The sequence below is a fragment of the Vidua macroura genome, chromosome 16, assembly GCF_024509145.1.
Source record: "Vidua macroura isolate BioBank_ID:100142 chromosome 16, ASM2450914v1, whole genome shotgun sequence".
In the NCBI taxonomy this organism is placed as follows: Eukaryota; Metazoa; Chordata; class Aves; order Passeriformes; family Viduidae; genus Vidua; species Vidua macroura.
In genome coordinates, this window is record NC_071586.1 from 2,905,459 (window position 1) to 2,932,355 (window position 26,897).

A 26,897-nucleotide genomic window follows, 5' to 3' on the forward strand; every position below is an offset into this window, starting at 1 on the left:
AGCTGGTTAAATAAAAATATTTGTATTTCCTACAAAGGCTCTAGATGCAATTAGAGGCTTGTTAATTAATTCTCTGTGGCATTTTCTTGTGTTCTTTTTGACAGCTGGTGTTAAGCGAGGGCTTTCTCTTCACATTCTTTGGGTTTATGTAACAAGGATCCTCTTGACTTTGGGGAGAGAGAAGAACTGTTCAAGCTCTAGGCAGAAGAAGAGGTAGAGGTGGAGATGGAGGTTCAAAGCCCAGAACAGTGAGGGCTGTTAGGATGGCAGCTCCCCTCCCTCCTTCAGGTGGAGCCTGTTCAGAAGGACAGTGTCCTCTGAGGTCCTGCCATCTCCAGAGTGATTGTCTTGGAGATGGGAAGGTTGGTACCAAACCTGGCAGTGAGGATGACTGGAAGTGAGTGAGTATGGTTTGGATTTCAGGAAGCAAGCTGGAAGTAGTACAAAATGTTCTTGGGCTAAATGTTTGCTAATTATTTCTAATTGGACACTGCTGCTGTGAGCCCTGTCTGGAAGAAGCTGGTTTTCCATGGGCTGTGTTGGATGTGTGTGCTGGAGAGTGAGCCTGACACTCTCCTGGCTCTGAGATTACCCCTGAAAGGCTGGCATGAGTGCTGAGGGAGCATTACCTGAGGTCACCCATCCTGTGTGCAGCACTGAGGGCTGTCCTTCTCCTTTTCCAGTCTATCCCTCCTTGTCTCTGGTTTCAAGAGATCTTGACTTACTACAAATGTCTGCTCAGCTGCTGTCCATGGTTGGCATCAGTTGGAAGGATGAGGGTTTGTGTTTGATGAGGGAGCAAATACTCCCCTCCCAAGGACACACTGTGCAAGGAAATAAACCCTAAATACAGGTATTCTGGCTGTGATTTCAGCTGCATGTCAGCCTGCCTGTGGAGAGGGACACGGGGGCTGTGCCTTGTTGAGTCACAGCTGGTTGCAAAGGCAGAGGTGAATATTCACTTCTCCTTTATTGGCTTTTGATGTGGTTGTTGTTGGGTCACTCACATGCCCTGGGGAGGATGGAGCAGATTGCTGTGGAATTCACCTTGGTCTGCATGAGCCAGTCCTCGGTGAAGCAGGTTGTTTAGCAGCTTTGTTGGAAATTGTGTTCAGTTTTGTACTCAAAAATCCCTGAAAATGCCCTGCTTATTCCGCCAAGGCTCTGTGTGGGTATCATCTACATTTTTCCTCCTGCATGTGGATGACTGAGGCTGCTGTAAGGTGATCCCCAATTTCCTTCTCTGACCCTTCTTTGCTGGTACCTTTTAACCAAAATTTCTTGCTTTATGGAGCCCGTGCTGGCATTGTGCCTGCCTGATGGGTTGGGAGGAAGGCCTGGTTTATACAGAAGAGTAAGTGCCTCTGTGAAACAGGCTAAAAATGGGTATTTTTAAACTCGTTTAGCAGGGAACAGTTGTGATCTCTGTGGTGCTTCAGTGCTTGGAGCAGTGAAAGGATCTCCCATGCCCCTGTTGCTTTGGAACAGTGAGCAATGCTCCAGTGCTTCCCACAGCTCTGCTCCCATTCCGTGAGCTCCTCTGCAGCATGGAGCACGTGCCCTTGGGATGGCTCTTCTCTGGAGTAGCTCTTGGAAGAGGATTCCCTGGAGATTTCTGGGAGCAAAAAAAGGAAGTGGATTGCTCCTCTCTGAAGCTGAACTGCTTTGTTGTTTGTGAATGGGGCTTTAATCAAAGAAAGAGCAGTTTTAAATAGGAGAAGAGTATCCAGAGTCACACCCAGTCCATCTCTGTGTTGCTGTGTACTGTGACAGTGTCACTGTCCCTGTGTTTCACACACTGCTGCTGGTTCAGGCTGTGCCTGGGACTGTGCTGTCGGTCTGCCATGGTGGTGACTGTCTGGCTGAGTAATTAAAGAGAACTCAATTTCTATCACTTCACTGTTAATTGTATTAATGGTGAGAAGCCTAAGTGGACACCTAAATGCTTTTTGTTAATGAACGTTGTACAACACAGCCTGTGTTGTGATGGGATTACAGTGGTGCTCCTGCCTCCTGTAGGTTGTGTCCCTTCCCAGCTTGTCTCTTGTGCATCACATCCATGTGTTGCATGGATATGGGATTAGGATGCTGGCTTAGGGAGAGGTCATTATGACTGGAGCAGTCTGGTGCTTAATGCTGGTGCAATTATGATAATAAACCCCCATCACTATGTTGTACTAAATATAAAGTATTTTGGTGTCATTTGATGCCTTGGAGGAGCCTTGGGTTCCAGTTTGGTTTTGCATGGGACAAACGAGTGAGTCAGACTTGGCTGTTCTGGGTGTCCCAGTGGTCCCAGTTTTTCCAGCCACTGTAAAGTTTTCCACCACAACAATTTCTCTTACAGTCACTGCTTGGGCTTCATCTACCTCACTTGGTCATGTTCTCTTTTATCTCATGCTGCTCTATGCTTTGTGCCAATTTACTCTGGGGAAGTAAAGCCACAGTTTTTCTTTGTTCTGGCATTTTTATCCTATTTCATAATTTTTTATTTATGTGTGATTCTTTCCTGGTCAGCGTGTCACTGCATTTTCCTGAAGGGTTTCTGTTTGTAGCAGTTCTGTGGAGGATTAATCCAGGGATTTTTTGCTTTTTCTTTTTCCTGCCAAAGAGGATGGCACTTAGCATTCTCCTTGTGCCCATAGCTACAGAGCTGTGTGTAAAGCTGGCCTTGGAACACCTGCTTAAGGTGGTTTTATAGCCTGGGAGAACATATGGGAACAAGGTTCCAGAAGCATGATAGCCTGGCTAAAGTTCTAAAGCTGTCTTTGTACTGGATTTGGAAATGGAACCTAGGATTCTAATACATAGAAAAGATATGCAGGCCTGTTAAAGCCACTAAAAATCTTAAATGTCACAGTGACTGCAAAAGAGGATGCCTCATATTTTCCATCTGGAAGTTTCCTTTGCATTTTAGTCATTGGTGTGATATTTAAGAAATGGTTTCTTAAAATGTTCTGCCTCCAACTTGGGCAAACTCCGAGGTGGTTTTGACAGTGGTTGAGAGGATTAATGCATAACTTTGGTCTTACCTTGAGAGCTCTGAACTTCGGGTGTCATTGTAGCAAGTACTTTCTGAAAGCTTGCAACAGAATATCTTTTTTTAGCTGCTGAAAACTATGTTATAAATTTGTGGAGACAGTTTGCTGCCCTTCTGGATTGTTTGTCTGTTGACACCTCGTGTGTGTGTGGGGCAGCTTTTGTGTGTGCAGCAGCAGTGGCAGAGCCTCGGGGTTGTTCTGCTCACCAGTGTGTTCCCCTCTGAGCACCTCAGAGTGGTTTTCCCTGTGCTCCTCGTGCCTGGCACTGTTTCTTGTTTGCTTGTGAAGGAAGTGCCTCGGGGAGGAAAAAAAGCCTCTCCTTCACATTGCAGGAGGTGACTTAGCAGGAAGATGAAGAGAGTTCAGTCTGAATGTGGAACTGAAGCTGTGATTCCAGCTACTGTGTGTATTTGTGAGAAATCCCAACAATTTGGTAGAGATGTCAAAAGTAGTTCTTAGTGGAGCAGTGACAGTGTGGCAGGTGCCTTGAATGTGCTGGTTTTGTGTCTGGGTGTTGTTCCACTTGAGCAAGAGAGACCTTTTTATCTCAAACCATGTCCTGGGCTGATCCTGCAGTGTGGGCAGCAGGAGAGGGGGGGATTCTGCTCCTATCAGGTGAGACCCCACCTGCAGAGCTGCCTCCAGCCCCAGGGCCCAGCACAGGAAGGATGTGGAGCTGCTGGAAGGGAGTCCAGAGGAGGCACCAGGATGATCCCAGGATTGGAGCAGCTCTGCTGGGAGGAAAGGTTGGGAGAGTTGGGATTGTTCAGCTTGGAAAACAGAAGCTTTGGGGTGAGCTCATTGTGGCCTTCCAGTATCCGGAGGGAGCTTAGAGAAAAGATGGGGCAAGATTATCTACAAGAGCGTGGAGTGACAGGACAAGGGGGAATGGCTTCAAACTGACAGAGAGTAGGGTTAGATTGGATATTAGGAAGAAATTCTTCCCTGCAAGGGGGAAGAGGCCCTGGCAGAGGTTGCCTAGAGAAGTTGTGCCTTCATCATCCCTGGAAGTGTCCGAGGCCAGGCTGGACAGAGCTTGGAGCAACCTGGTGTCATGAAAGGTGTCCATGGCAGGGAGCTGGAACTGTGAGATCTTTGAAGTCCCTTCCAGCCCAGGCAATTATGTGATTCTGTAATTCTGTCTCACTCACTGGATAAGAGGGAGTTCTCTAACTCTGATCTCAGGTAACCAGCTGCTGTGGTACTGAGACATCCTGCACAAGCATTGTCTTCTCAATTGATCAAGTAAAATGTTCCAAAACATAATCCTGCTTGACCCACATAAAATGTGAAATCTATTCCTGAACTCCAGCCTTCAATGTGGTTTTCTGAACCTCAGTGCACACAAACCACCGTGGTGTATCTCTGGTGGAGAGGCAGTGTCAGGCTGGCTGTGCTTGGAGATTTTATACAGATTAGTTTTTAAATTTGTTGCTTCTGGGAGGAGTGGGAAAAGGTTCCCTGTCATTTGGGGCACCTACATTTGTGTCCAGGAAATGGCTGGATGTGGCACTCAGTGCTCTGATCTGGTTGACCAGGTGATGATAGGTCACAGGTTGGACTTGATGATCCTGGAAGGCTTTTCCAACGTAAATGATTCTGTGATTTTGTTATTCTGATTCTGTAGGACAGATTCATAGTAGCTGATGGACCTGTGCTGAAGGTGATTGTTGTATCTGGAAAGAAGGATGTGTTTCAGTACTACAAACATCTGGGTGCTTGTTAGCTGAGCTCAGCAATAGCTGAGCTCTCCTGTCATCATTAAGGCACTGCCATCTGTGCAGAGTGAAAAGAGCCTTTCTTGAAGCATAAAGGGAGAAAGCCTTAATGGAAAAAACAGAGCCATTCATGAAAAGCCTTCCATTTCAGAGTAAATCCTGCTTGCTCCTAGCTAGAGGGACTGCAGATCCCTCCAGAATGCCTCCACAGCCATTCAGATGATTAGTTACTGCTTCTGGAATGACTCATTTTAACACAAATTTATGCTGCCTGTGCATTGCACCCAGGGAAGCAAATACACATTTGGCTCAGTCCTCTCATCCCCCACTCTGAAACTGGAAGGGAAGTGGCTTGGATGGAGCCTTTTATTTCAGTTCTTCCTGATACTTATTTCTCTGAAACTGTAACTCTGTGAAGTTCACATTTGAGAGTGTTTTCCTGAGGTCTTTCTAGGAGGGAGCTACGTTTGTGGTGCTCTCACACACCTGAATTAATTCTGTTCATTTTACGGTCAATTCCATGCTCCAGAATCCCAGTGAGCTTGCACATGCTTTGTGTCCTGAAATTTTCACTGTTGTGCATCACCTCAAAGATGAATGAAACGAATTAGTGGTGAAACTTTTAGAGCTGACTTTCACTTTAGTCAGTCCCTGTTTTTTCTCCCAGACATCCATGTTTCTGCATTTAGAACTATCAGCATTATTAATGAAATCAGCATCAGGGTGTATAGTCTCAGGGTGTACACTCCCAGTAAAGGTTTGGAGTGGTTCTTGTGTGGGATATGGGAGTGAAAGGCAAACTTTGCCTAACAGGAGACCCTCTGGCTGTGCTGAACTTTGCAGTGGAAGGAAGCCTCATCCTTCCCTGAGCAGGCCCATGGTGTTTGTGGGACTGGGCTTCACACTGGGAAGTGGAGAAAACAGGAAGAATTTACCAGATTGGAGCAATATTGGAAAGAGCTGACTTTTCCTGCTTCCTGTCCCTCCTCTGGAAAACAAGTTGAAATGGAATTATCTCCACTGTAATATTTATTCTAGGTTTTTGTTTTGTTTGTTTGGTTTTTTTTTTCCTTTTTTCTCCTACTGTTGGCAGTGGCCCTGAGTACTACAGGGAAGGGGTGAATAATCGAGTATTTTCTGTGACTTGTGGCTCTTTTATACTTGTGAATTTAAAACTGCCTGGACTTCTCCAGGAAGCACTCATTTAGAGGTTTTTTTTTTGTTTCATTCTCTTGTGTTTTTTGTTTCTAGGAAACTACTTTGCAAGTCACTTCTTTATGGGAGGTGAGAAGTTTGACACCCCTCATCCTGAGGGTTACCTTTTTGGTGAGAACATGGACTTAAACTTCCTTGGAAATAGACCAGTTCAGGCAAGTTCCTATGTTCTGTCTGTTTTACTCTTTTTTTGTTTCCTGCCTGTTTTGGAAAATCTTGTGTAGGGTTTGTAGAGGAGAGTGGCACAGACCTAAGAGGTCCTCACTGCTTGGGGAATGTCATTCCAGTCTGTTCAGATGCAAACTGGGTTTTCCTGAGAAGCTGAATTCACCTTGGAGGCTTATTTTCATTCAGGACAGAAAGAATTAGTGGTGGAGGGAGAAGAACAGGGACTCAGGAGCACAGAATTTGGGACTAATTCTGCCTGCCTTCCTGAGCAAGTGTAAAACACACTGCAGAGAAGGCTGAGAAGCAGAGCCTGAACTTCCCAAGGCTCCTGGCCATGTTGGGTGTTCAACACATGCTGTTTTCTGTGTGTGAGTGGCCTGACTGGGTGTAGGGCAGTGTTGAGACACACCTTGGCATTTTGTGGGTTTTATACCTAGGTGGGCTGCTCAGAAAGTCTCTCCTCTTTTCCTAGAGGGAACATAAATGTAATTTTGGGCCCACAGATGTCTGTGAGACTGTGAAAAGCGACTTGCTCAAGTGATTGGCTTGTTCTTGAAAAGGGAATAATGTTGTTCTGAGGGAAAGACAGGAATTTTATGCAAAGTGTTATGTTTTGGATTTCTCTTGCATCTCAGAACTTCTTCAAAAGAACCAAAAGGTAGCAGAGTCAGAACCATTTGGAGATCTTTTCTGAGTGCTGGAGAGGAAAGGGAAGAGCTGCTTGCTTTGTTCACTATTTTCCTAGTTGTTTCTGCAGCTTCCAAACATGAAAATGAGAACTAGAAGTCATGGTTCTCCTCATCAGAAAAGCTGTAACTATTAATTAATTAATGTTTGTAATGCTTGGTGGCAGTTTGGGATCACCTTGGTTTTACAGGGAAACTGAAGCAAGTTGGAATTGGAACAGGATGGACAAGGAGGAATCTGGAAAGTCTTTAAGCAGGAACTGCAGTTGGGCAACAGAGTTAGGAAGGAGGGACTTGAGCTGGAGCTCTGTGGTTGTATCAGTGCTGGGCAGGCCTGGGGGTGCTCTCCACATCCCCTGTGCCACGTGTGCACACAGGCCCTCCCTGCAGGGGCTGACCTGGCAGAGTTAAATTACCTGCATGTCTCAGCCTGGGTTTCCTTGCTGACATCCCAGCACTGGGTTTCATCATTTCTCCAGAGGGGAGTGGGTGAGAGGCCATTAACACCGTGGGACATTTGCCAAGTAGGTTTAAGAGAAGGAGGCTGTTGTGGAATATAGTTTGCCTATGTAAAGTTAAAGCCCTTTGGCAGCTCTGATTAATCTTCAAGGAAAAAAAAAAAAAAAAACCAAAACACTTTAACACAGAGCAGCAGCACTGTTTTCTGGACATGGGCCCAGTTTTTGCTTTGGGGTAACTGAGGGTTTGCCTCATTTCTAAGGAAATGTGTTGGTGGTCCCTGGTGCCCAGCAGGCAGGTCTGCAGCTGTACAGGTTGTGATCACCACAGTAAGCAGTTTCCTTTGCATTTCTCACTGGAGATCCTGTGCCCACTAAGGAGAATTACAGTCTGAAGCATTATTGTCCCTACTTAAAGGACAATCTGTGAGAGAAGATTTCTTTACTGTAGAATAGAATGAGGCCCCCTATCCCTGTCTCTTTTCTTTTCCAGAACATTTGCCCCATTGTTTCAGAATAAAAAGAGTTTCCCCCAGTAATCCAGGGTTTCAGCATGCTGATTAGCAGTCAGATCACTGCTTGCATGCTGTAATACACATGAAAGAGCTGCATTTCTTCTGCTCAAGCTGGAGGTGGATTCTTTAGTGGAAATAAAAGCTTAGGAGAGCAAGGCTTTCCTGACTGAGAATTCAGGGTGGAGAGAAGGACCTCGTGAAAATGCCCTTTCTTAAAGTGTGTATTTCCAGTATGAGCTGTTGCTGGGCCAGGGCAGGATTTTCACCCTGAAACATGCTTGATTTATCTGTAAATAAAACTTGCTATTGCTCTTCCTTGTGGCTGCTGTACTGAAGACCCTGAAAGCTACATGCTTCTTGATTTGGGTAAATTGCATGCTAGGTAACACGCTGCTACCTTTTATAATGTAATAACAGAAGAATGATTTGCCTCTTTGTTCCAGTTTCCCTATATAACTCCAGCTCCACATGAGCCAGTGAAGACACTGAGGAGTTTGGTGAACATCCGTAAGGACTCTCTCCGACTTGTGAGGTACTACCATTACCTGGCCCTTTCATTTTACTCAACCCAGGGATCTGTCAGCCACAGCCAAACCTGGTAGGGTTTTGGAGAATGGCTGATATCCAGATCCTTGTTGCTAGATATATCCAGAGGTTTCTTTGTTCCCTTTTGAGCTTTCAGGTGGTTTATATGCTTCTTATCCAAACAATCTGTGTTTCCAAACAGGACCAATGATGTGTCTGTTTCTGCAGGACAGACTGGAGTGGTAAACAAAACCATGAAATCATTAGCACGAGCGGAAGATATTAGTCAGGTCAATAAACTTTACAGACAGATTCCTTCCTGCATTCCTGTGCAAGGAGAAGCCAGAAGGGAGCTGATTCTGGTGCGAGTCACGGGCCAGGAAGACTGATGGGTCTTGAGTGAAACTTCCTCAGGTTTCTCCTGCTGCCAAGATGAAGTTTGGTCCTAGTGTTATGCATTTCTTTAGATGGCTTGTGTCCTGTGCACGGGGGAAGGACAGTCCTGGGGATGGTAGCTCTCACTGCTCCATGCTGAGATCTGAACCAGCAGAGCTGGACTAAAGCACTGGCTCACACTCAGACCTGCAGCTGTCCCCTTTCCAACAGATGGCTGAGGTACAGGGCCCAGCATTCAGTGTTTTGTTTGGGTCTGAGCACTGGGCAGATGTCCAGGCAGAGCCTTTCCCAACCATCCTGGCTGGAGTCGCTCTGGATTGTGCGTCTCGGGGCTGGCAGGGCTCCAGCTGCAGCTCCCAGCCAAGGTGGCTCTGAGAGCATGGTGTAACATGAGCACTTTGAGTCATAACCAAAAACCCTCAGTTTGTTTTTATGTGAAAACAGATGTGGGGTTTTTTGTTTTGTTTTGTTTTGTTTTAAATGAGCAAAACCTGTGGTTTTAAAGCTGATTGAGCTTCCAGATAAGTGACCATTGGTAAACTGCTCTGAAAGCTCTTTGGTTTTTCAGCATGAGGGTGAAGTACTTCTCTAGGAAAAAAGAGAAGGAACATAAGCCAAATGGGAAGTGGCTTTTTCCCTGGGAGAGGCCTGGCTGTGAATGGAGCAGTTGGTGTGGTTTAGTACATATAGTTCTGTCATTCTGCTTTCTGTGGTCGCACGTCCCATTTCCCCAAGCAGAGTTGCAGCTCTGGACTATTTGGAATGTAGTGTCCATGCGCCTTGACAGAATCTAGGTTTTCATCCATCGAATTCCTGGTATTATCAGTTCTTTTTCTGCCTCATGACCTCTCACAGGCTCTTGTGATGCTGCTGTGTCAGTGCTGACGACAACACTGCCAACATGACTCTATTGAATTTTGCACTGATGTAGACCCAAAATGAGGTTTTAATTGGCAGTCCCCAGGGGTACATTCTGTCTTGTGCTTTTCTACTCTTCTGGCCCAGAGGCTTTGTATTCCTCCCTCTGTGCACATAAAGGACACTTTGTGCCCTCTCCAGCCTGGCTTATTCAAACCAGTGGTTGAGGTTTGCACATTCTTTCCAGAGCAGAATTTACCACATCCTCCACCAAATACAGTGATACTGAGCCAAGTGTCCAGGTGTAAAGTTCTAAGTGTATGTTCTGATGGTAACATCCCCATAAGCTTTTTTATAGAATCCCAGACTGGTTTGGGTTGGAAGGGACCTTAAAGAGCATCTCATTCCACCCATTGTCCCATGGGCAGGGACACCTTCCACTGTCCCAGGCTGCTCCAAGCCCTGTCCAACCTGGCCTTGGACACTTCAGGGATCCAGGGGCAGCCACAGCTTCTCTGGGCACCCTGTGCCTCACCACCCTCACAGGGAAGAATTTCTTCCCAATATCCCATCTTACCCTGCCATTGCCCCTTGTCCTATTACTCCAGGCCCCTGTTGAAAGTCCCTCTCCAGCTCTCCTGAAGCCCCTTTAGGCACTGGAAGGGCTCTGAGTTCTCCCTGGAACCTTCTCCAGGCTGATCACCACCAACTCTCTCAGCTTGTCCTCACAGGAGAGGTGCCATGGAGGAATATAGGGAAATGTCCACTCTGGCCTTCTTGCCCAGCTCTGACCAGTCAAAATTCTGAGCTTTGCCAGATCTTGAATTTTTACAGGATAAACAATAAACCTGTGGATATTGGTGTTAAAGTTCTGAGTCTTCAGAACTTCAGTCTGCCTGATTTCTGGCAGGAAGAGACTGTGAACCTCAGAGCAGGGCAGCAGGAATTTTGCTGTTAACCACTAACAGAGAAAGACTTCTATTTTTCTTGTGTCCCACATTTGGCCTTGGATTGGAAGCTTTGTTTTGGAGCTCCAGTACCTGTTGTGCTGGTACTGGCTGTTCCTTCTTCTCCTGAAAGAACTTCCAGCTGCAGGAGGAAGACCAGCTCAGGAGACAATGTCTATTGTTGCACCCTGGGGCAGCTTCTCTGCTTCAGCTTCTGGGCTTTGGATAGCATCGTGGAACAAAAGCACTGAAGGAATCAGCAACTGTGGTGGTTTGGAAGTGTGAAGCATCAGGAGTATCATGGAGAATAGTCATGGAGTGTTTTGGATAAGGGCCTGAGAGAGGTGGATGGTGGGGGCTGAGGGGAGACAGGTGAGTTGCAGGGAATGAGAGAAAGGAAATCCCTTGTCTTCCCTCTGCAGCACAGAGGGGCTGACCTTGGTCCTTGGATCTGTTCATCCTATGGTGGAGGTGGTGAGGGGCTGGGACTGCCTGCTCTGCAGCCCTGGATGGTGTTAAACTGAACAGATCTTTGCAGAAACCCCAAACAGGAGAACATCTGTGTTTGGTGATGCTCTCCCCTGTGAAAGTCAGTGCTGACAGAGGTGTTACTAATTCTGCTCTCACTAATTGCCTGCTCAAACACTGGGTAAATGCAGATCTCACAGCACTCAGTCAAGGAATACTTAACCTTTATCCTGCATGTCAACTGTGTTGGTCAGACCTCTGAATCTCCTCAAAGGATAAAATTGGGTTCTGCTCAGCCTAGTTCTATAAAACTGTCATGTCTGCTGTTAATTATATTTTTATCTTTTAATTCTTTAACAGACAATAAAAAGCTCCAGCCTTTCCATTGTTTTATCCAGAAGTGATGTCAGAACAGGTGGCCTTAGTCATCCTTCTTTGCCTTTTGCATCAAAACGTTGGATCAGCTATTTGTTCTCAAAAGTGGTCAGTCTCTTTCCTCTGTACCTGTGATTGTGAAGGCTCTGTGATGCACCTCTGTGCATGACCCAAAGGCACACCCAGCAAAGTCACTCGTTCCCAAATCTGTGCATGCATCCGTGACCACCCCACATGAGCACTGTCTGTAGGGCTTGGCTAAATGGGCACCGTAAAATTCAAGTGCAAGTGGAGACAGATGAGCTCTTGAAGCACCTGAACCATCTCCTTATGCCACATCCCCTTCAAAGAAAGAGGAATGCCAAATGTGTGATTTTTGTCTTGTTACTTCCCTGATGTTACATCCCCCCATTCCTGCACCTTAAGGTGGCACACGAGATGTCTCTGCCTCTCAAAGTATGCACCAAAGTAGTCTTTGCTTGTTCCTCAGGCCAGCTACCATCTGTGCAGTCTTTTGTCACCTGAACTCTTTGCTCTGTGGCAGATCATAGAATCCCAAACTGGTTTGGGTTGGAAGGGGCCTCAAAGCTCATCTCTTTCCACCCCCTGCCTTGGGCAGGGACACCCTCCACTAGACCAGGCTGCTCCATGCCCTGTCCAACCTGGCCTTGGATCCAGGGGCAGCCACAGCTTCTCTGGGCACCCTGTGCCAGGGACTCAGCACCCTCACTGGGAAGAATTTCTTCCTTATGTCTAATCTAACCCTGCTTTCTGTCAGTGTGAAGCCATTCCCCCTTGTCTTCAGGGGGGACTTCACTTCAGGCCCTTGTAAATAGTCTCTCTGCATCTTTCTGTACTGTTCAGGTACTGGAAGGTTGTGAATGATTTTCTGTGCCTCCAGCAGCAGGGATGTTACAGCAGGAGGGTACAGCCTTGCTGTGACTGTCACCATTTAGGCACTTGTACCTTGCCCTCTGCTCCAGTGGGGCTGTTCCAGGCACACAAGGCTCAGCCTCCCTTCCCTCCCAGCAGATGCATCCTTCAGAAACCTTCCCTCCAGGCACTGCAGTGGCCCCTCAGTGGTTTCCCAGGGCAACAGATCTAGTCTAGTCTAGCTTTAACCCCTTATCTCCTTGGAAGGATGGAAGCACATTCTGAGTGCTGGCAGAGAGGTGCAGGGTGAGGCTGGGAGCAGGAGGGTGATTTGGGGTGCTTTTTGTGACTTCCCTGAGAAGACAAAGCAGGCAGTGGTTGTGCCAAGGACATGTTTGTGTGTGAGCTGCCCCACGCCCAGGTGTCCCCATTGTTACTTGGTACTGTCACAGGGATCTCAGTCTGTGCTGTAGCTCTCACATGTGATGGCCATCTCTATTTAATAGCTACCTGTGCAAGAGGTGAATCTGAAGGAGCCTCTGCCTGCAAGAGGTGCTGCTTCTCTCACCCTGCTGCTTCTGGGAGAAGTGGCAAGTCTGTCATAGGCTGGATCCTTCTTCGCCAGCCTCGGATCCACCGAGTGCAGCACGGCAAGAGGAGACTTGTGCTGCTGCTCTCACACACAACATTTGTGAGTGGATTGTTGCCCTCCGTGTTCTTGGCTCAGTCCAGCACAAAATGTTGATGGTTCCTTTGTTCTTTAGGCAAATATGCCCTCCTGCCCAGTGTTTCTTCTTTACAGCCTTCAAGTGCCATGATTTTCACTTTGAATACAACTAGCTTGTGTGAAAATGCCATCTTGCTCTGTACTGTATATGGTGTCCAGGTTTCTGCAGATGTTAAGACTCCAATTCTTGGGATTTGTTTTTTTTTATACTGGCGTGTTGGGTGTTTTTAGCTTGATTTGCTACTCTGACCTAGGTGAACCTCTGGCAAAAGCCTCTCCAAACCCTTCAGACAGGAATGTGGGTGTGTGCTGCAGTGGCTCACTGGGGTTACATTAGTACAAATACGTGTGTTAGGTATTTGATTATACTGCTCTTAAATTTTATTTTGCACCTTCTGTATTAAATTATTGAAACTGAACATTTCATTCTTGTTCAGTGTGGTGTTAAATAAAATTCAAGCTGGAACCCTCTTAATTAGGCAGCAGTTGTTACATGTCAGTGAACTTGGTAAATAAGGATTCCCTTGACAATTTTAGATTGAATTATGGAGGTATGTCTGCCCCATCTCTGGGTATTTTTGACAGTACAATGTATTCATCAAGGCTGTTAAGTGAGGGGAGAGGCTGATACTGTGAAGACAGAGAGGATGCCAAGCTTTTCCTAAATAGTTCAGCTGCTTGGCTGTGACCCAGCCATCATGGCAATGAAGGTATTACTGATAAACAAATGAGGCTGGAGCTGGGTGACAAATCAGTGCTGTTACACCTCTCAAAGGCAGCCTTGCTGCCTTACCATTCCTACACAGTGCCTGAGCTCACAGTGGTACCTGTGGTCATGGGATTTGAATTAATGGAGAAGCTGCTGCTGCCCTGCCAGTGAATCACAAACATTTGTCTGTCACTTTGCTCTTCCAGGCAGGGAGAGCTTGGTCAGTTCAGGAGAAGAGGACACTGAGGGCAGAGTCAGGGGGGCTGCAGCTCCTCCCAAGGGGCAGCTCCAATCTCTGCTCCCTGTGACAGGGTCAGGGAAGGGCTGGAGCTGGGCCAGGGCAGGGTCAGGCTGGATTTTGGGAAAGGTTCTTCCCCCAGAGGGTGCTGGGCACTGCCCAGGCTCCCCAGGAATGGGCACAGCCCCGAGGCTGCCAGAGCTCCAGGAGCCTTTGGACAATGCTCAGGCACAGGGTGGGATTGTTGGGGGGTCTGCGCAGGGCCAGGGGTTGGGCTCGATGGTCCTTGGGGGTGCCTTCCCTACTCAGGATATTCCATCATTCTGTAATTTTCTTGTGGTGTGTTGTGTTGGCTGCTTGTTCCAAGATCTGCTGGTTTCTCTGGCCACTCCTGGCACTCTGTAAGTCCCCCTGGCCCATGGCCATAGCTCACTGCCCCAGAGCTGGCTTCAGACCTCTCCTTCAATGGACTTGTGCTTCTTCCTGCAGTAGGGAAAAGGAGTAACCCTGGCAGTGGTGATCACACAGTGGGATTCAGCTATGCAGGAGCCTGTAGCCAAATTAGGTCTCACTTTTACATTAATTGAAATAACTTCTAAGCTCATTCTACTGGTTATCATGTGTCTGTTTGCAGTTGGATGTGTTTATTTTTGTTCATACAAGAAATGCGTGCGAGCTCCAGTCCCTCACAGCACCAGAGGTTTAGTTGATCATTTGTACATTTAAAGGTGTTTGAAGTTCCTATATCTGGATGCCTTCTCAGCTAAATATCATCTTCTGTGTGATACTGGAGGTACCTTTTGTCAAGCTTCAGGAGTTCTTTGTATTACAGAAACTTTGATTTTTTTGCCTGTCTCGCACCATTTCATTGCAGAGTTAAAAGAATTATACTTTAGGTTTCCCAAGTCCATGCAGGATTTCTTTAGCCCAAATACTGAGCCTAATGTGATGATTTAAAACGAAGGTGAATGTTTCTTCTCCTCAGCATTTGACATTCAGGATCTCCCTTTCTTGTCTCATCCTGCGTCCTGGCACTGTAAGGCTGGGTGAGATCCCTAAACAGCATCATTAGTTCACTTTAATAACTTCAGTCAGATCTTGGAAGAAACTTCCTCAGGGGAAAGAATGGAAATCTGGGAAGACCAAGGTGGAAGCCCAGCCTGCTTTGCCTGCCTGGAACACCAAGGCTGGAGTAGTCTTGTCTTTATTTCCAGAATGATCTTGTTGATACCTCATAAAGATGTGTTCTAATCCTCTGGCATTGTCTTTCAGGTATAAAGATGATGTTGACAGCCCTACTGAAGAGAATGGGAAGCAGAAGGTCCTGTACAGTCTGGAGTTCACCTTTGATGCAGATGCCCGTGTTGCCATCACAATTTACTGCCAGGCTACAGAGGAGTTTGTTGGTGGCATGGCCGTGTAAGTGCTGGGCTAGTGGGCACATGGAATGGCACAGGAGCTGGGATGATGAGCTGTCAAACATCTCTCATTAATCACCCCTGAGGCAGGGCTGCCACACATGGTAGAGTGGGAAATTTCTTTTTTTTTTTCTGATAACTTTGAATATTACTTTCAACTCCCTCACATAGCCAGTATCTTCTCTTGTTCCCTTTTTTGTTTAGTTTAAGGGTGTAGGGCAACCATTCTGTGTGCAACAAAGGAGAGGAACTCACTGCTGTATGTTTTGTCAATGAAGTGTTCTGTGAAATTAAAAAACCAACCACCCTTCCCTTCAAATACTACCTTTTTTTTTCCCCTGGGTCACCCAATTCATTGCCTTTCTGTGTTCCCTGTGACAGGAGCATCTGGGCCACCAAAGTAAAGCTCAGTCTGACATTAACAGAGCAAGTCTGTGGCATTGAGGCCCACCCAAAGCCCATTTTGGGATAAATGCCCAGCTCAACACTGGCTGTTGGGAGATGGGAGAGGAATTTACTTCCTGAAGCCCTGTCTGTGTGTGTTTCCATGCCATCTTTCCTGATATTAGTCTTTGGTTAGCTGTGGAAAGAATGACCAAAATGTCAATTGTGGGAACTTTCTCATATCCTGATAGTACACCTCTCCAGAATTTAAAACCTTTTTATCTAAATCAACACATTTAAACCATTCCAGTCAACATTGTATCCCACAAGACTATGAAAAATTTCCTCTCTATGTTAGAGCAAAGGTGGCTGGAATGTGCTCTGCCTGGTGTGAGCTGCTGGTATGGTATGGTGCACTTCCAATGGCCATGGGAAAAAGAATTCCTTTGGCTCCAGGGGTAAAGGAAGATTCAGGCTGCAGAAGCTCTTGGCTTCCTCTAGTAGAGGCTTTTGGCTGACCAGAGGCTCCTGGACATAGTGCTGATGGCTTCTGCAGTGATGCTCTGGAGCTGGAGCTAAACTTTGCCTTGGTTGAAGGGACCTGCAGAGGCTTCAGCAGGGAGAAATATCTATGGCAAACTATAACAGAGCTTATTTGTTTTATGCAAAGTATAAACATCCCACTAATGATCACTGAATAGTGTATTTTTAGAAATGAGAGTAGCTCAGTTCTCCAATCCAGATATGCATTCCTTCAAACCTGAGGATTCCCTGATCCAGAATTTTTGTTTAGGCCCATTTCCCTTCTTCTATTGAAGCCTATGGCTGCCTTTATTTTGGGGAGGTAATAAATGAGCTCCTTTTTAAAGTGCTTGAAAATTATCTCTCAACAAACTCTGAATACACTTTCTGTTTAGATCCAGCTTTTCCAGAGCAGAGCTGAATGCAGCCTTAGAAATCCTGATAAAGTTTCCATGTTCTGTCTCTTAGGTCCTTAGGTTTCCTGTGAATTTAGTGCTAGTGAAGGTGTTGGAATGGCAGCCTTGGAGATTGAAGTCCTCTTTCCCTAACACAGGTACAACGTGGAGAGGTGGCCAGTGTCCCTGGTGCTGCCCTGCAGTGTTCCTTGGTTTTTGACCTAAGAAGGAAACCATCCATGGGCTAATGGGGAGAACTGAGGGCCTCTATGGCCAGGGTGGATGTATTTACATTGCTAGACTTAAGCCATTGCTGAAATCAGTAAGGCTTCGTTTAAATAATTGATTTTGATCTTGTTTTCCCCTGTTAATTTATCCTGAAGGAGAATTTCATTGTCATTGGTCAGTAGCAATGAAACATCTGCATCTACAGCACAGTGAGCTTCATATCAAACCTTGTGCTGTATTTTTATGCCACAGTCTGTAAAGAATATCCATACAGTTTAAAATCTATTTTTCAGACTCACACTTTTGTATTTTATGCCAAAATGGCAATAACCCAAAGTTATTCTAAAAAGAAATACTTTAATTATTTTTTTTAAGCCCATGTCTTGAACCAGGCTGTGTTGGGCTGGAATTGTACCTGAAAGACCCAAGACCAACAGTGTTTGTTCTTGTTGGTTAAACTGCTCATGTTGGACTCTTAAGAGACTCTCTTGTCAAGTTGTGCCTTGAAGAATAATTGCTTAATAGAATTGTTTTAGTTACCAAATATAGCCAACTGTTTCTGGACAGAGAGTATTTTCAGTCCTCTGTAACTAGTAGCTCTCCTTTTGGTTGGTTGGTTGGAGGAAAAAAACAGGTTTTGGTTCACTTAAGAACACTTTTTTTCTGAAATTTAGTGCCATGCACTAAGCCACTGACTGTCACCAGTGCTGTTATCTGTCCTTTAAAACTTGTGCAGCAAGCATGAACTACCCAATGGCTTTTAAATTAAATTTGAACAATTCCTAGGTAGAGTTTCTGAACATGAACAGACCTGTTGACTTCAAAGAATTTTTTTAAAATGTGAATTTTTTTAATCCACCCTGTCCATGGTTCAGTGAGAGAGGGATGTCTGTTAGATGACAGAGCTGAAGCCTGTGTTCCTGAACCCTCTGCATGAAACCAGGATCAGCAGTGATTTCCCCACTAATGAAAAACTAGCCAATGGTTCTGTGCTGTCCTGCTGGGGTGGCAGCAGTCCCTGGTGCACTAAACCTTCTAAAAGGTCAAAGCACCCACATTCAGCTCTTTCTTCCACTTCTGGCCTTTCACTTAATAAATCATACTTTCATTCTCCATAATACAGGAATGATGAACTGCCTGTGTCTGCTCTGGGGTGCTTGAACAATAAATGTTATGTAAATGTGGGTGCAGGGGCTGCACCAGAAGCCAGGAAACTTTTTGGAAGGCATGATCCTGATTTTGTGCAGATGTGTAGGGGGGAAGTCAGATACAAATATAGACTTTATAAGCTGCTTTAATTCAACCCAGGCTATTTTAACATGTGGAAGTGGCTCCTGAAGCACGTCTTGGGGCCAGTGCAGCTGCCCAAGTAGGCATCTCTGCTTCTCTGGATTTGCTGGCTGCTAGTAAAAACCTTTTGAAGCTCTGATTTCAGCTTTGCAAAGCAGTTCTGTAAGAGCAGTGCTGTAATTACTTTGAATTATTCTTTTCAAATTCTAGTGGAAAAAAAAAAATCTGGGCTGCATTCTTAGAGCTCTGAGTGGAGCGAGTGCATTTCAGTGCACTAACAGGAATGCAGCTTTCCCCTGCCTGGGCTGGTGGATTTTTCCTTTTCCTCATTCTCTTTTGGTGCTAACAGCTGCATTCATGGAACAAGCATGTGCAAAAGCTGTCCTGTGTATAAATTCAACACTTCTTCTATTGCACTTGATTGGGACGAAGATGCTCTTTAAAACAAAACACCTTTTTTTTTTTTTCCACTCTCCTAAATCAATGCTGAATCCTAAAATGGGAGAAACTTTCTGGCTCCCTGTGAAAAGCAGGAATTTTCTCCCAGCTCTCAGCCTGCAGCATGGCTCTTTAGAAGTGCTAAACAAGTTATTCCTGCTTCCCTGCTGGAACAGCCACTGATCCTGATAGTATCAGCACTCCTGCAAAACTCCTGCCAGGAACGTGGTTGTGGTCATGCAGTTTGGGGTGAGAGGAGGGAGGGGAGGGAAGAGAAGGGAAGGTGGCTCTTCCTGAGCAGTGGCTTTGCTTTTTGTGGAGCCTCTGCTCACCTGAGAGCCACAGCGCTGTGTCTTGGGCCTGGCTTTGGGATTAGCTGGTTTCCATGACCAAGGGGAAGGCTTTCTGCAAGCCAGGGAGCTTCCTCCTGGAGTTATTTGGGCTCCATTTAAAAGCTGGTGGTTTTGTCAGTCCTGTCCTAACCTGTCTCAAAGTATGTTCAGCAGACTTTCCCAGGTAATTGTGCTGGGAGATACACTCAGCTGCAGTATTTCCTAGCCAAGATCCTGAGAACACATAGCTGCCAACAGCTGCCTGCTTCTTGTCCTGAACTGTTGAACTCACAGGGAGCTGTGTCATCACTTTTGTGGGACCACAGATGACCAGCAAGGTCTGGTGAAGGTGATTGGGTTGGTGATTATAAAGGTGTGTTCACCTCTGCAGCCCCATGCCCAGGGGAAGGTACCCTGTACTTTCTGGTGCTAGTGCAGATATGTGTAGAAGCCTTTTGGATGAAACAGGAATTAGTTTAAATCTGGAGAGGACTGCTCCTCTCACCTTTGAAGTGCCTTTTGCTTGGTTACTTTGTGATGAGAACTCACTCTAAAGATGAAACATACCAGTTCTCAGAGGATGAGCTAGTGCATCACCCCAAGGGTAACAGATCTACCTATGTCCAAGTCTCTTTAGTGGTAAGGAATTAGCACTGACCTGCCTCTGAACAGCTCAAGACTCCCCCCACCCAGTATCTTCAGTTTTTTTTCTTTTTCTGGCTGTGTCCATTTTCTTTAGTTTTGGAAATCAGGAGAAACTTGGAGGTGTGTGAGCTGTGCCTCAACTACTCACTAGTGGTTGCCCATAATGTAATTTCCCTCCGGATAAAGGAGAGGGTACTCTGCATTGTGTTTCCATTGTGGGGCTGGCAGCAGCTCATAGAGAATAGTTAAAAGACTCCCAGTTGTAGCCTGCCTTCTCTGCAGTAACTGGTTCATGTGTTTGTACCTTAGATACCCTTGGTTTGGGAGACAAGTGTGCTTTTGGAGCAGGCTGCAGAGATACTTGTATTCTCTGAGTGCATCCCTGCCTTGTCTGGCAAAATCCTGGATGTGCACACCATTAGCCTGCTCCTGGGAGGGCCCCTGGGACTGTTCCAGCTGTAGGTGTCCTGCTGACTAGCAGGAAGGATTGTGCAGTTCAAACATGACAGCAGCGGTTCTTTCCTCAGGGGAAGAAGTCAAACCAAGCCTGGAGCTGGAAGCACTTAAAAGAGCCAGTTCTGAAGGCATGAGCAATCCAGGCAGATCAGGAACTCATAATAAATATGACGTGAGAGCTTTGAGTCTTGCAGCCCATTCTTATGAAAAAGATCTTCCTTTTTGGACAGAAAAGATTCTCTCTCATATCCCAGTGCTGTTGCCAAGTTCTATTTTCTCAATATAAAGAGAAAACAGAATGAAAATAGGTCAGTCTAGCTCTGCAATCCTTGCCCTTTCCGGGCTGTGCTGTTTGTGTTGCTGATGTGCAAATGGATTTATTAAAAAAATAAACCCCATTTCCTTGTTTGTTTTGCAATGCCCCCTGCACTGATCCCAAACCTCCTCCCACAGTCTTCTGAGCTGATGGGGAACATGACACTGCAATGATTCCCTGCTCTGCCTGCGTGTGGAAGTTGGAAGAGTTGGGTCCCAAAATGAAATCCAATGGGTGGCTCAGTACACGGCTGTTTTCATTCAAGCTTGCGTAGGAGACAGAGGCACAAAGATATTCCTTTGGTTATTTAATAGCCTCTGTCTGTTCAGGGCCTTTGAAAGGTGCTCTTGCTGCTTTTGGCTGTGGTGATTAATATGAATTCTTTGTGCAGAGGTTTCTTCTGTGTGAAGAAATCAGAGGCGAGTGCTGGGTTTTGCTAGGAACAAGCCTTTATGGCTTTGATCCAGGCAGACACCAGTCCCCAAGGGAACACTGGAGTGTGCAGAGTTCACAGGCTGGAGAGCCAAATTCTGTAGATTGCAGCGAGCAGACAAACCCTCTGTCTGTCTTAAGAGTTGTGGCCTTTGTGCCTCTCTGTGTGGCTGTTGTGTGAGCTTTGAAGCCTGGCTGGAGCCGGGAGCGTGGTGCTCCCAGCAGCTGGAGACAGAGCTCTGCAGGGGCTGAAGGGGAATGTGGGCACTGGGGTGTCAGCTGCATGGAGAGGGGCTTGTCTTTGCCTGCCTTGGAGTGGAAACTCGGTCCTGAAGGAAGCAGGAGGGGAGGAGAAGAGTCTCAGAGATTTCAAGTGCAATGCCGTAGCATCTGCTTAACCTCCAAGCTCCTTCTGGGAGCCTCTGTGGGGTGGATCTTGTCTAATTCTGACTTAGACCCAGGGCTATGGCCTTCCTGTAGTTTGGTAGTGTTTCTATTATCAGTAAAAGTCACTGAGAGTTGAAACATTTGTTCTACTTCCCTCTTCCCCAAAAGCTGACCTGTGGGATCCTGCCTCAGAATGAAAGGGGAATGAGCAGATGGGAGAGAGAGGAGGAGAGGATACTTGTTCCACATCACCTCCTGTCCCTTTTGAACACCAAACACCAGCAGAACTTGACTGAATCCTTCCTCATCACCTGTAAGAGGACACAGAAGAGGACACAGAGCCTGCCAGGCAGACACAGCCTGTGGCAGTGGCAGAATTGTTTCCTCTGAGTACTCTCTGAAGCTCTCCTTGTCCTTGGTTCATTACAGATTGCCATGAAACACATTTAGCTGCTACTAAAGAAGGAGGACTCTTGTTTTGTCTACAGGCTCTTCAAAGCACAGATTCTCTCAGCCATTTCTAGTCAAAAGTGTTACTTAGGGGCAACACTGCTCCATGCATCCTGCTTTTCCTGAGGAATGGGGTGTGGACAGTGTTCTGTGTCTAAGTCAGGCAGCCTGGCAAGGATCCTCGTGTGGCACTTCTCCATCGGGGGTCCCAGTGTGTTTGTGGGAACAGGAGCTGCCCTTTGTCTGCCCGAGACAGCCCCCAGTGCCAGGCACAGCTGAGTGAGAGCACAGCAGTGAAGAATCTGCAGGAGCTGAGAACTTCCCCAGGCACAGACCAGGGATGAGGGAAGGGGGAAACACCCCAGTGAGCGTGTAGTAACAGAAGTTTAATTCTGCTTAGCCAAACTCTAGCATGGCACTTTTGACTAGGGAGCTGCTTAGGGTCTGCAGGTGCCACAGACTGAGTTTCTCTGTGTAGGCAGTGAGTGCTTTTCAGATGACAGAGGAAGAGTGAGACTGGGGAATAATTTTAGTTTGTACCAGTTCTCTCAGAAATCACTGGGATATAGTCACAGGGCCTCTCATCTGCTGGTTCTCTGATACACAGCTGGCTTTAGAGGGTTTGACAGGAGGGAAGGAGGAGTCAGTGCAGAGTGTAGTTTGCTTTTTGTGAGTAAAGGTGTGTCACAGAGCTCACAGGAGGAGATGGGCTGCATGAACCCTGAGGTCAGAGCTGGGGGCTGCTGCTGCAGCCAGCAGTGGGGTACCTTGGGTTGCTTGTGATTCTCGTGCTGCCAGGGGTACCTGAGCAAACAAATAGGTTTAAAATAATGTCACCAAGGATTTCTGCTTGGTCCTGACCTTATAGGACAGACTCCCCTCACTTCTCCGATGTCCTAAGCTGCCAGTGGTCACAAGGTGGTTTTGTCCTCCTCTGGATGGAGGCCTGGCCCAGTGCAGTCTGAGCAACAGCAGCACAAGTTCAGCTTTCATACTTTGTGCAGAGAGAGGCAGCGTGTTGCTTCTCTGCTGTGCTTTATTCTTTGATACATGCTCTCTTTTTCTGTAACACATCTGCACAGCTCTACAGAGCTGCCCTGCTGTTGTTTGCTGTGAGCCCCCAGCAGCACAGGCAGGGAATAGATGACTGTGAATACAGCAGATGCCAACCAGAGGGGCAGGGGATGGGTGGAGGCCCCTTAGACCCTGATAAGCAGGATATCTGCTTTGAAATGGCTTATCAAGTTTCCCTCCTGTGTAGCACAGGGGGTATTGTCTTGTGCAGAGAACCTTTGCATCCCATTGGAAGGATGATCCATTTCTGTCACTCAAGGGCCATCAGACTTGCAGGGAATTCACCAGCCCACTGGCTGCTGGCTGGAGGTGTTCAGAGTTACCTGGCTGTTCAGATCCAAGTCTGATGTGTTTTGCAATGAGGGCCAGGCAGTCACACAGTCTGAGGCATAAAGCTCACTTGGGGAAGCCTCCTTAATAATTTTGTCCTACTCTTCAGCTCAGAAAATCTATGTGCCTGGTTTATTTCTTTTCCCAGGGACGGTGAGAGCAGCAAGTCAATGTGAGTATTATTCTGCCCTGTTCTCCTTGGAAGAGTGTTATTTGTTTTTCTGTTGCAGCCTAGTTTGGGTTTCTGATGCTGTAAATGCAGATCCTCCAGCATTTCTGGCACTCAGCAGCATCATGTTTACACCCCTTTCCCACCTCCACTCTCTCCTCTGCACTTTATTCCCAGTAAGTTCCTGACTTGCTGTCACCTTAGATAAGTCACTCTTCCATCTCCTGCTTTCCCAGCTGTGGAGGGAGAATTGTGCCTCTCTGCAGAGCTGGGAGACTTTGAGAGTACCACAAAAGGAGCTAGATACAGGCTTGCTCTATTCATTGTGCTTGACAACTCAGTAAATAAAACTTCACTCAATTGCTCACTCTGTAATTCACATATAAAAGACCTGTCACTCTGATCTCCCCCACACCATGCTTGAAATGCAAAGGATGGAGTGAGACCTTCTAGTAAAGCAGCACAATTTCAGCACAGTACAGAATGGGCTCTGAGGGTATTGTCATAAATAACTTAATGCACCTGCCTTGGCAGGAAGAGCAGAGTGCATGTGATGGACCTGCTTTTTGTCACGACCTTCCAGCATTTAACGTGGATCTTATGACACTTGACCTTCTGGATCCTCAGGAGGTGCCAGAACTGTTGTAGCTTTCCAGAGAAAGGCAGAGGATTATCTTGTAGAGCTGGAGCCTGTCTTGTCACCGTGCTGAGGGAGGATGTTGCTGCAGTGTCTCTGGGGCAGGGGATTTCTCACCTTCTCTCCAGTTTGTCAGTGTGCTCTGAGCACACAGTTGGTAATTTGACAAGAAATTGGTGGTAAAGGCAGCTTCAGCTGTTCCCACCCTGCTTTGGGGTTCACTGCCTCCTCTCCTGTGCCAGAACTGGGAGAGGCTGTGCACATCCAGCTCAAGACATCACCCTCCAGAAAGGGGGAGTGGGCAGGGAGGACAGCACCAGGTGGGCTCAGGGTGCAGAAGATGGTGGATAGCAGCTGTGGTCCCATTCCAGATGTTTATCCCAGCCTGGCAGTGCTTGTGTTTCAGTGACAAGCTTTGAGACAGTGGAAGAATTGTGACTCTTCTCTGGGTGGCTGGGGTTGAGGGTGGTTGGTGTCTCTCAGGTGGTGTTGGTAGCCCTGCAACACCCCTGGGAAAGCACAGGAGGGACTGAGGAGTGGATTGGAATGGCTTCGCAGGATGGTGGAAGCCAAGCAGCATTTCCCACTGTGGAGCTGTCCCACAGAGGCACAGGAGAGCTTTCAGCACCGAGCTGGGTTGTCTGTTCCCAGTGTTAGGTCATAGCTTGTTCTTCCTGGGTTTCCTGCAGAAATCAGGACTGTGCTGGGCTTAAAGCCAGCATTGCCTAGGCCATGGACTTAAGGGAGCAGGCCTTTGCCAAGCTGCTGCACCCCCCTGTACTCCAACACCCAGGCAGGCCAGTATGGACACGATCAGACCTTGCCTGTCTGCGCTGCTTTCTCCTGTGCTCACCTTCTTGCTTTGACCTTTCCCTTCCCTCTTTGTGTCCCCACTGAATGGCTGCCAGCCCCTGCCAGCTCTGCCCTTAGAGCTGCCACTTGTGACTCCTGAAAGGCCGACTGGCGGGAGTGAGAGCCAGGCAGGGAGCAGTCGTTTGTTACAGCGAATTTTCTTTTTCCCCTTCCTTCAGATACAGCACAAAGAATCCCTCTCTGCAGTCCGAGACAGTTCATTACAAGAGAGGGGTAAGCCAGCAATTCTCCCTGCCTTCCTTCAAGATTGATTTCTCAGAGTGGAAGGACGATGAGGTAAGTGTCTTCTCAGTGTCCCCTTCCTTCCGCACCCTGTTGTCCCCAAAGCAGTGGCCTCTATTTAGTGCCATGCAGTTATGGCTGGAAGACACTTCCTCCCAGCTCCTCCAGTGTGTTTTGTGGGTACTGCCCTGGGAGGAGCAGTATGGGAACTTGGCAGATCAGGCCAACTGGGAGGACATCCAGAGAAGTGACTTTTGCTATCAGTGATCAGCTGATTTAGGAGGGAGGCTGCAGAGATTGCCACTGGAGCTTGTCCTGGAAAACCTGCTTTCCTTGGCCTTCCTCTCCCTGCCAGCCAAAGAGCTTGTGGGAGCAAATGTCTGTCATGATCTCAGTTCTTGTGGGTTTTAGTTGTCAGATTTTGGGTTTTTTTGGGTGGTCCTCTAGAACAGTGGTCTCCAAAGTGAGGTGCATGCAATGCAATCCATTGGGGTGTGGCGAGGACTTCAGAACTATGTGTATATAACCCACAGATGATAAGCACACATATATGGGGAATATGTGCTCAAAACACGTTAATGATGGGATGAATAGTCAGAATAGTTTGGAGATCACTGCTCTGGAAGAGTCCTGTTCTGTTAAAGGACCACATCCTGCACTGTTATCTGTAGCAGTACAGTGTTGTGAGGGGATATTCTCCTTCTGGGGCAGATTTACACTGGTGCATCAGTGCTGAATAAGGGAATGTTTTCCTTTTCTTAATTTAACCCATAACTGCAAACAGACCAGGATTTGGTTTTAATTAACATTTGTGGCTTTTCTGCATACCAAGATTTGTGGAGTCCTGTTAATTTTGGTATCTTTGGTATCTGCAAAATTCCAGCATGGGCAGTGTAAGCGTCTTGTTTCTGAGCCTTAAAACTTTCACCCAAGGGCTTTCCCTGCACATGGCATAGGGAAGGAAAGCCTTGGTCTTTCCCCTGCTCTGTGCAGAATTGTGGTAAGAGATTTCAAAGGTAGAGTAGTTGTTCTGTAGCTACTGCTAATATATTTGTTCCTGTGGACCCCTCTCCCGGGTAGTGCACACTGATAATGGTGTTCATTTCCTGACCCAAGCCTGTGCAAGTGTACTGTGTACGTGAACCTTGGTAGATAACTCTACCTATTAAAAAAAAAAAAAAAAAAAAAAAAAAGAAGAAGGAAAAAAGGGGAAAACAAAAGTAATCTTTCATGTATTTGAAAGATTGAATAGCTATTGTCCTGAAGTTACAGTTAGAACTATAATCAGTCCTGTGCCTTGACAAATGCCGTGGTGGTTACCAAGAGCCTGCAGAGTCTGGTCTCCTGATGTCTTGGCTTCTCTGCCAATAGATGATTTCACAAGTTCAGCCTACAAAAGCCTGGAAGAGCTGCTTTTCAATCCCTTCTGTTGTCTGAGAGAGCTCAGTTCCCTTTCTTCTTAAAGAATTGAGAAGCTTAATTTTTACTTTTGTTCCTGTCAGCAAGGTTTTAACTCAAGTACTAAAGTCATATCCCTTTGACAGCTTAAAGGAAAAGTGATTTTCCAGTTCTCTTTGCTTGTTCTGCTGCATCCTCTGTTTCTTCTTTTTTCATTGGTGTTACTGGGAGCTGGAAAAAATCTGGAACAAGCACTGTGATTCCAAAGAGTTTCCCCTCCCATGGCAGCTCTGTGTTACATATTGGTCCTTGTCCTAAATCTTCTAAAACTGGCCACCAAAATGCAGCACTTCTGTCTGAGACAGCTGGCAGTGTCTTAGCTGTGTGCAATTAACATTTCAGATTTCTTTCCAGGTTTGTTATTGGTGTTGTTCAAAACCCCCAGATTTATTTCATATTTTTGCTTACTGTTATACTTGGATATGACGTAGATCTTGGCTGGGGAAGAAGGGAGACTGATGTTATGTTGGGTTGTTCCGTGAAAAATTTTATAAAAGTTTATTTTATCTTTTTCATTTACTGAT

The 26,897-nt window shown here is 46.6% G+C and overlaps 1 protein-coding gene across 4 annotated transcripts in view; it reads left to right on the top strand.

Moving 5' to 3' along the window:
* The window catches only part of MGRN1 (mahogunin ring finger 1), a 50,249-nt gene that overhangs the window by 1,652 nt on the left and 21,700 nt on the right, over positions 1-26,897 (top strand). For all 4 annotated transcript variants that reach the window (XM_053991896.1, XM_053991893.1, XM_053991894.1 and 1 more), the window contains exons 2-5: positions 6,011-6,129; positions 8,245-8,333; positions 15,190-15,336; positions 24,852-24,969. In XM_053991896.1, the coding sequence (XP_053847871.1) occupies positions 6,011-6,129; positions 8,245-8,333; positions 15,190-15,336; positions 24,852-24,969 (473 nt within the window). The remainder of the gene's footprint in view (positions 1-6,010; positions 6,130-8,244; positions 8,334-15,189; positions 15,337-24,851; positions 24,970-26,897) is intronic.